This window comes from Limanda limanda, chromosome 5, assembly GCF_963576545.1.
Source record: "Limanda limanda chromosome 5, fLimLim1.1, whole genome shotgun sequence".
Classification (NCBI taxonomy): domain Eukaryota; kingdom Metazoa; phylum Chordata; class Actinopteri; order Pleuronectiformes; family Pleuronectidae; genus Limanda; species Limanda limanda.
Genome location: NC_083640.1, coordinates 9,794,796 through 9,804,942, shown reverse-complemented (window position 1 = coordinate 9,804,942; position 10,147 = coordinate 9,794,796). Strand labels below are relative to the sequence as shown.

General features: G+C 43.2%; 1 protein-coding gene across 2 annotated transcripts in view; it reads left to right on the top strand.

Annotated features, from left to right (window-relative positions):
* tcf7l1b (transcription factor 7 like 1b) overlaps positions 1-10,147 on the top strand; it is a 33,040-nt gene continuing 22,893 nt past the window's right edge. For both annotated transcript variants that reach the window (XM_061071461.1, XM_061071459.1), the window contains exons 1-3: positions 1-876; positions 1,044-1,116; positions 1,232-1,359. In XM_061071461.1, coding sequence (XP_060927444.1) covers positions 691-876; positions 1,044-1,116; positions 1,232-1,359 — 387 coding nt within the window. In that variant the 5' untranslated portion in view covers positions 1-690. The remainder of the gene's footprint in view (positions 877-1,043; positions 1,117-1,231; positions 1,360-10,147) is intronic.

Genomic DNA, 10,147 nt, shown 5'->3' with positions numbered 1-10,147 from the left:
GAGGGAGAGGGCGACCACGTTCAGCTGAAAAACATTTTTCACACTCTCACAGATCGCATCGTAGCTTTTTTTCCCAAGTTCGTTTCTTCTTCTTCTTCTTGTTGCGGGAAAAAAAACAACTTGTGGGAAGAAACCCATCGAGAGAGAAGTGAAGACGACCGAGCTGCAGCCTTTCTTTTTTTTTCGTCCTCTTTCTGTTTTTCTACCCGAGCCATTGTTTGGATACGAGGAGATGAAATCGGACGTGTTTCTTCTTCTCGCTTGGACTTGAGTTGTGTTTCTTGAGGTCACTTGGATCTGTAAGGGGAGAGAGAGAGAAAGTCCCCCCCCCCAACCCTACACCCACCCACCACCCCCATTCCTGAGCAGCAGCAGCAGCAACAAACACGGGGGCCACAAGTTGTCCACAAGCTGCGGGAGGAGGAGGCGAAACTTTGCCAAGTTTTGTGCGCTGCGCATCCGGCCACCGACGCCATAATTATCCATCGATATTTTACCCGTCCGCGGTAGTGTCGCAACTTTAAAACTGTGGATTATTGTTGTCGCGAGGCTCTTCACCATGGACCACGGAGAATTCCGGGGATGAGAAGGGAGTTTTCTACGACGCTATATCCATATAACAGAAGTGAATAGCTGCTCCGAGCCTTTTGCTGTTTCCCCCCCCCCTGTGTGTGTGATCCTTCATCCAACATGCCTCAGCTGAACGGAGGCGGCGGGGACGACCTGGGGGCCAACGATGAGATGATCTCGTTCAAAGACGAAGGGGAGCAGGAGGAGAAGATCTCCGAGAACGTGTCCGCGGAGAGGGACCTGGACGACGTGAAGTCCTCCCTGGTGAACGAGTCGGAGAACAACAGCAGCTCGTCGGACTCCGAGGTAAGAAGAAGAAGAAGAAGAAGACCCCATCGTGCAACAGCATGCTCTATGTCCCCCAGCCCGTCCAATGCAAAGGGTGTGATTTTTTTTGTAATGCTGCTGCAAAAGTTTTCAATATAGTTTTTCTTCCCCTGCCCGTGTGTGTGTGTGTGTTTTCTCCTTGTCAGCAAGCGGAGAGGCGCCCCCAAACCAGAGTGGACTCGGACACTTATGAGAAAACAAGAGACTACTTCAGTGAAGGTAAAAAAAACAAATAAAAACACCCTCGGTACTTTCTGCGCCGGAGCTGGTGCTTGTGCCACCTTCAGCGCCTGCATTAACCATGACTCTCCTTATTCTCTGTACACCCCTGCAGCCCTGAGGAGGCAGCAAGATGGAGGCTTTTTTAAGAGTCCTCACTATCCCGGCTACCCGTTCCTCATGATCCCAGACCTCTCCAACCCATACCTATCCAACGGAGCGCTGTCCCCCAGTGCCAGAACAGTAAGTGTGGCTGTGGATGTTTCTTTATCCTCTTTCTATTGCACTCAGCGCGACGGGAGGAAGGGAAAAAAAAAGTTTGGCCTGTGCGTAAAAGTTCCTTGCACACTGACACACCGCCATATTCCCTCCGAGTGGCCTCTCAAGGAGTACTAACTACTTCTTTGTTCTTTTTTTTGAGGGGGGGATATAAATTTCTCTGTGCCACCCAGCCCTCCACCCAGGGCCTGCATTTGACAACTTCTCACTCGGCTCAAAGTTCACACACACATCAGTCATTCTAAAGGGATTAATGGCAATTTCTCAGTGAAAACACCCTGCACTGCTCTGACTGGATCTCATAATTACAGTCCTTATTGTGACCTCGCCTTGCTAAAGCTCATTTCATCGCATGTGCTGACAGATATTTTGCTGGTGTCTTTGTGAGATGTCCATTAGAGGTGCAAGGTATTATTTTCAAGTTTCCCACTGTGATCCCTTTCCTAAAGTAGGTGTATTCCTTTAGTTTGCAGCTTGGCGTATTTTGAGACTTTGTGCACACATTTTTTAAAAACAAGACATTCATATCCTGCAGTAACATCAATGTAATACCTCGCTTTGACTCATATGGGAGGGATTTCACCACAGTATCAAGGCTGAGAGTCATATGTTAGTGTTGTTGATGCACAACTTGCTGCATGACCCCAGTTGTTAATTTGGCTGTGAAAGGCCTCAAAACCCGTTCACACGCATGTTTGTTTTTTTCCTGCTGCCGCTGTGCAGTATGTTTTTTCCAGAGAAAAGTGTTTTCTAGTTATGAATATCACGTTTGACATGGCTTACAGCGAGTGAAGAGCTGGGAGTGACCATAATTTCACACCAGTTAGCAATGATGCAAACATCCACAATGAAGTCGCACAAAAACCTTCATTGTGATAAAATCCCATTTTATGGTCAAAGAACATGTCAGAGGAAGTGACGTCGGATTTAGAGAATCCGAAAAAAACACAACACATTTTTAAACAATTCAACCCAACACTGCTTGGGAGGGGAGCCCATTCAGTACAGTTTAAATGGGGCTGTGCAAACTTCCTTATAATAATCCCTGCTGGAGAGCGGAGTTCCTCCAAGCTCGTCCATCCCCCAATGCATGACCCCCCCTCCCCAAAAAAACAAACAAAAAAAGTACTTTCGTTAAGGCCTGGGAGGCATCTGACTGAAAAGACCACCCCCTCCTATTTTGTCTGTCTCCTTTTCAGTGTTCCAGGCCCACTCCCCTCTCCTCCCTGTATCTTCCATTCAATTAGAAAGGCGTTAGTTGACCATTGTTATTCTGAGCAGCCGTGATGGCTTCATTGGAGGTCTCCATTGGAGCTCATTAACTAAATGGCCACTCTGCTCACACTGGGGGATAAATACCCCCCGTGTGCATGGTCTACCTCCATGCTTCTGAGTACTTATTTTTTAGGAATAATATATTTTCCCCTCATTATATTTACTATATTTTTATTTCTGAAAACTTTGGTTGACATAATAAGGAAATACCCTAATACTTAAACTATAAATTGCTGAACTATGAAGCTACTAACAAACCAATCTAATCTCATATTTGGTTTGTCTGGTAATTGAGTGGATTTTTTTATCGGTCTATTACATTGTCTCTGCTTTGTTTTGACTTGTATCGGTCCTGTGGAACCCTCTTGTTACCTTGTGTTTCTTGTCCAGCAAAACAAAAGCTGCAAATCAAAACGGCTGTTCTGGTTCCTCGTGACAAAGTAGCAAATAATTGGAGAGGCTTTAAAATTTGAAGGTATAATCCTCCATGTTATGGAAGAAGAAATGAGGTCAATGGGACAGAGTGAGCTGGCTGTGTCAATCATCGGCGTGGCAGAAAACAAGCAGGCAGACAATGGCTGGCATACTTAGCAGATGTCTCAAGGTCTCTACATTGCCCTGTGCTCGCGGCTTAGTGTGAATGCAGTGCATTTGATTGATGAGAGGATTGTTTCAGTGCCTGTTAAGGCTCAAAGTCAGGGTTTGGTTTGTTTACACCTGTGGATAAAGTGGAATACAGTCGGATATACTGGATGATATTTACAAGTGGCTTGCCCCCACGTCAGGCCAATGACTTAGTCTCACTAATGAGCTCGGCAGTTGATCATGCAGTATTGTTCTCTGGGATATATGCTGATGGGCTTGTGAGATAAAACTTGCCCACAGGGTGAACTAATTAGTGTTGCCACCTCTCTTGGTCTTTAAATAAGATTTATTTGTCTTTGAAAGCCTTGCTGTTAGAGACAGATTTGCTTTATCACTGGTGTGGACTGAGGTGGTACGCGTGCTGCATGAGACAGTATATTCCGCATTTTTTGACGATTAAATTTAAATTTAAATTTAGGAGAGTCTAAAAATACGATAACACTGAAAGCTTTGCAAAATGAAATCAGGATCCCAGCATGTCTGCAGAGACATATTAGTTTGCGAAATGTGGCTAACATTAGCAGTGCTAGCAGCAGTAGCCCTCTTAAATTCAAGGCGAGCGTCAAGATGCAAATTAATTTGACACAGCCTACACACCACCTTATTTTCTTTAAATAAATAAACTTTGCTGATGTTACGAGATGCCATCTTTCTTCAATTTCGAACATGCTAAGTATTATTAATCTAAATTGCGCGTGGAGAGAAGCGATTTCTGCAACTCCTTCTGGTGGCAGGTGACTGCATAACATCTCGAGGGCAACCGTGAGCTAGTTTTCTACGTTAATGAAATTTAAATTATAACCTCAACCGGCCAGTATTAGTACCGATCAGACAAATTAGTGAGCGTAGGAACAGTCAATCATTTAGCCAACAAAAGGTTTGCATCCCTACATGACGCACATTCGAATAATGTTTCTCAATCACATTATGTGATGCTAGTCAACAGAGATAGATGTATTGATACTTTATTGATCCCGTGGGAAGTTAAGGAATCCATGGCTTTTATTTCCACACATCGAACCTCAGTTTCATACTGTAGTTGTGAGGCCATGTTAGACCTAAATATTATTTGGTAATTGTAGATAGAACAGTGTGTGCTTTGTGTGTATTTTTACATATCCTGCATGTATCTATTTACAACTCCCCCTTCTGGCCTGACAACGTAGTACTGTTGTGTAATGATAAAGCTATGAGGAGCAGTATAATGCTTACATACATAGCCGTATTTAAAATAACCCCGTGTTAAATAACAGATACAAGATGTTGCACAAGAGTCACCGTGCAGCAAATTTCACTCCGCAATGTGCTACATGAAGGATTTGAGGCCTGAACTTTTAAATTTGGATGTGGCAACCCTATCATGAGCAATGAGAGACAGGCCTACATGGGATCAGCTCAGAGTTCCCCTGGGGGCCAAGCATAACTGATTTAAAGCCTGCTCGGAGCTGACATTCCGCTGTAATCCACCGAGAGCTGAGGAGGAGGTTTTATGTTTGCAGAGATGTTCCACCAGACTTCTGCCTGCCATGGTCTGCGGAGCCAAAAGAGTTTTTTCCCCCTACGAAGTCAACTCGACGAATGCAGCTCATTGTTTGTCGATTCATTGATGTGATTATGGCCACATTGTTCCCGTAGCCACCGACCAGTGCCAGATTTAACTACGCTTGACGCCATCTCTTGTCAGCTTCACCCGCACTCTGAGATAATTCCGCTAGTACATCATCATCGTCACTAAAGAGTGAAATGCCTCTTGTGTGTGAGAGGTGGCGAGTGAGTGAGAGCGAGGTTAGCCACTCAAATATATCTTCATCAAATCCTGCAGTGGGACACTCCATGTACCGGGCATGAGTGTTGAATAGAAAAGAGTCTGAGATTGAAATATGAATGGAGAGCTTGTATTAGTCTGAACATGTCAGGGGCTACGTTTGCATGCCTCTCCGGCTTCTTTTTTTTTTCTTCCCTTCCCATTCTTTCTGCTGCTTTTGGTGCTTAAAAATGTGCAGACAAAGAAAAGTCAACACAGACATTGTCTCGCTGAATAAAAGGGCCTCTCCCTGCATAAGCAAAGCCTGTTTGTGTTGAGGTGTCTTTTCATCAGGTGGCTCACTTGGAATTTTGCTCACCTTGCTGTGTGTGTGTGTGTGTGTGTGTGAATGTGCACACATGCGTCCATGCGTGCTGCACGTTTGTGTGTGTGTGTGTAAAGTCTGTGGGGGTGGGGGGGCACTCAGGTGAGGCTGTGTGGATACTCTTGCAACAGAGGGAACTGTGTGCCGGACTGGGCTCACTTTCAGACAACCCTCAGTGTTGTAGCCCTGAATGTTAGCGGACAAATATTTTTGCAACCAAGCGCTGTGTCAACAGAGCGAACATTTTTGACAGGGTTTATAGTTTTTGAAAGATTTTTTTCTTCAAAGTTAAACACATCAACATCATTTCAGCGGCCCTGTTCAATTAGGAACAGATCGCCAGCGACCGCAGAAATGCCATGGCTGGCTAAGAGCTCTTGCCGGGAGTGAATTATTTTGATAATCAACTCTTTGCTTGTGCTTGAGATCATTGAATTGAAAATGGCAAAAAAAATGTTTTGAAATTTCTATGAATGCAGTTTTATTTGCGAGAGATAAGAAGATGGTTTGGATATAATTTGACATTTTAAAAAATGGGGTATTTTGATTGATTACCCTTACATTTTATTACGTATTTAAACAACCGTATATCTCAGCAACATTTATAGCACACAGGGGTTATCAGGGTCACGTGTAATTAGTGTAACACAAACCAAAGTAGAGGGTTGAGGTAATTTTATTGCCATAACATGTTTCTAATGTTCCACTTTACACATAAATCACTGGTGACGCAACCAACAGGCCACTTAAACCGTGCAGCTTTAGCAGCTTCTTGCAGAATCTTTCCTGTGGAGTTTTACAAGCAGTTTGCATTTTGTGCTCATGCTCACTTCATAACAGCACTCTTGTAGAACTATGTGAAATGGTGTCAGTCCGGGTCTGTATCCTTCCCTGTTTGGTCTCGGCGGAAAGTGTGAGCTGGCGTCAATTCCTCCTGCTACCCCATAGCCCGCTCGCTACCTAAACCCACCCGCCCACCCTTCCGCCTGACATTAGAAATTCTGTTTATAGCGCTCTCTGGCTCTCGAGCGTGGGGCCCGTCAGGAGCATCTCAGCACCCTTTGAGGAATGGATAACCAACATCTCCCCTCTCCAGCCGCAGACTCCCCATGTTCAGTGACATCAATGAATCCCTTTGATGTGCCAAGATGAATATGTGTGCAAATGTGTTTTTATCAATTTATGTGTTTTTCTCATTTGCTATGTTTGGCCAGAGCTGCTGCATAGTTTGGTACGTTGCTTCTCCTCGCGAAAGATTTTGGGGCAAACTTGTGTCTGGGTTGAGAGACAGTTGGCCAGAGGTGAACACGTCTAACACACCTGAGCTCACACCAAGATTTCCACTTTTCTTAATGCGGTTTAAGTGTTTAAAGAAGTCGACTGTGTCTGTTCAATAGGTGAACAAACAAACTCCTGTTGCAGACTTGGATATAAGAGCAAAGCGTCTACCTATTTGCAGAGGAAACTGCAGGTCATGTCCTAACACATTCAGTGGTGCAGGGTTAAGCTGGTACGAGACTCAACTGCCGAGGAGTTGAGGTTGAAGGGAATTCAAACCTCATCCTCTCCATGCGGATAAAAGTGATCAGAAAAAGTGACACAAAAGCTTTGACACATGTTGCATGATGGAGGTTGAAACGTATATCATGTGTCATGTGAATCCCAGGTTATCGTATCTGTTTAATGGCATTAACATGGAGTCTCTGTGTGGGGGAAGGGATCCTAGATTTGTCAGGAGCGGAGTCTGCCTTTCTCCCAGGTGACCGCAGTCCTTTATTTATCCCTTAAAAACAAACATGGGATCTTTGTCATGTAATAAGCTGAACAAATATTGATTTATTCTATGGTAGTCAAATCAAATTACTGAGTTTAAGTTGTTGATTATTTTCTCAGGGGTAGGAAGAGAACTAGAAATTTGTAGAGTAGAGGTACTCTTTATTAAACTATATTTTTACTCAAGTAGAATCGAAATTACTTTGAACTCAGATACATTTTTCAAAGTAAGTCAGTTTAATATCTACTCCATGCGTCACATTTTATTTGGAAAAAAAGTTGAGGTGTGAAAAGATTCAAAAATTTAAGAAAAATATGTTTTCTCCCAGGTATGTCAACACCACAGCAGGTCCATATATTTTCTATAGCAATATTAAACTATATAAATCAAATAGCTGCCACATATTGATAAACTAGCGCCAAACGACAAACACAAACAAAGAATAAGAGATTATAGATAAAGATAAAAAATAGAGATTTAAAAAATACACTATCAAGTTAAAGTACACATCCCCCTTTGCCACTGTAGTAAGAGTAAATGTGATTCGTTAAGCTGCGGGAACATTTTTTGCTTAAAAAATACTACAATAATTGTTATTCAAATAAGTACCAGATACATTTTTATGTTAATCAACACATCAGTTAATTGATTTCAGATCTAGAAGACACAATTTAGACATTCTGGATGAACAGATAATGAACATAGCTCTTACTTTCAGCCGCACACTGTATAATAAATGCAAGTGATGAAACTGCAGGGGGAATGACAGTAAACTGTGCTGTGTGGACTGTCCCATAAACGTGCATGTGGGCCTTTTTCATACCTATAACCACTACTGTTTAGCTCACATAAAGAAATGTTTTCCCTCCATAATTGTGCCTTAAATGCTTCGCTCCATGCTAATAAAACGTGATTATACAGCAGGAAGAAAAAGGAAAATCTCTAAACAGGGTTTCATCAGTCTGGTATTCCAAGCAGCTGTTTTCAGTTTAAGCTCTGCAGGCAGCGGGAGAGGGAGAGCGAGCAGGCAGGAGGAGAGATTGTTGATGAGATGTGGTGGTGGGAGCATAAACTGGGGCAGATACGGGTCCTGCGATTCCTCTGCCTGTTATCCCGAGGTGGGCCGGCTTCCAGACCTTGAGGCAGTCGCAGCCCAATCAGCAAACAGCAGGAGTCTATCAGATCATGCACGTAGCATCAGTACTATAAGATTTGTATCAGGATTCGCTTCAGTTCACGTACAGGGCATTAAACTCTCCCTCCCTGCATACGGCCTGTTAAAGGCCATGTCATACGTGTGTAGTATCACTGAGGTTGTAGTGGTCATACTAAATTAAGAAGTGGATGGATATCCGTCGAGGATGAGGTTAGTTGACAGCGAGAAGTGCAGCTGTTTCTTCTTGTTGAAGTTATAAATCAGTCTGGCTGCTTCGCTCCGAGTCTGTAACCGAGCAGCAGGTTGGGTCTGCTGGCGTGGCTCAAGTCCCCCGGCGGATAAATGTCACTTCAACATGTTGCACTTGCAATCACGTGTGGCCCACTGCACAGAGGCATTCACCAGTTCATTTGACTGGGTTCGTTTTTACGTCCCTAGATGATTATGACATTATAGCATTGTGCTGAAGTTGTAGCGTGGATCTGTCTTTGACTCCATGCCATAAAAAAAATGAAACTTACACATTCTATAAACTTACAGCTGTAACTGCCGAGAGGGACGGGCCATCTGTAATCCGATTTTACCTCTGACTCTAAAAACACATGTAGTGGATCGTATGATTGGCTTCAACAATTTTAAAGAGAGCCACAGGAGTGTTTCCATGTTAAAAACAGTACACGTGTCACTTGCGGGATACATTTACTAAGATTCTCTTCCAAACAATGATGTATTCTATGGGTTGAATTTGAATTTTGCATTTACAGTACATAATCATTGGGTTTACCAGTAGTTTTGAAGGTAGAACCAGTGTAAACTGATTTTATCGTAGTTATTTTAGCTGCTATTGTCAGCATAAATGTGTTCTCTAAACATAAATGTGTTTATTTGTACAGAATTTTCATGACCTATTTAATTTTATTTATATTGTTTTGGCTGGGTCGGCCACAGATGTCCGTGAGTGATAGTTTCTGATCATGTTACACCATTGGGGGGCCAGCTGAGTTTTCCCATTGGCCTTTGCTCTTTAAAAATGACTTGGCCAAACACTTTCTATTATTGGACACCTTAATCAACCAAATCTAGAGACGTTTCGGACAAACCTGAGACACTTTCCGAAGAAGGCAGTGTCCAGCACACCTCTCTTTATGTGTACACCCTGAACTTTTCTACATATTACCCTGAGGAGCTGTTAGTGTGAACGCCATTCAGCCAGAACGGACATTCGACGAAATTTATCCTGCCAGCTCCCAAGTAAAAAGTCCTTGCAGTGTGTCCAATAGAATCATGTGCACACAGATGAAGGTCTGATATTACACAATGAAGTCATGCATATGTTAATTTGTAATACTACGGTTCCACAAGATCTCAGCTATGTCCACAATTTTGCACGTAAATCATACACGGCTCAGATCTTGTATTGTTGAGTTACAGTGTGATTCAGCTATTTAGCTATAGGAAGAGGTAAATACATATATACGAACAATTTCTCCATGAGATGAGGCCACATATTGATAACAAGTTAACCACTGGGTGCCCCTTGCTTCCCCCAGTTACCCTCATAAACCAATTGTACTTGTTAAGAAGTCACAATGTTCTGCAGAGCATCAAATTCGATTAGAGCCCAGCAAAGGCACAAGTCATCTAAAATGTGTAGCCTCCTTATCTCCGGCCAGACTTGTGGATCCTGTTAGAATAAACAGCAGAAGCAGCAGAAACTTCTGATGGGCTGATATTTTTACATCGGGCTTGGCCTCAGGACGCATCACTCTTTCC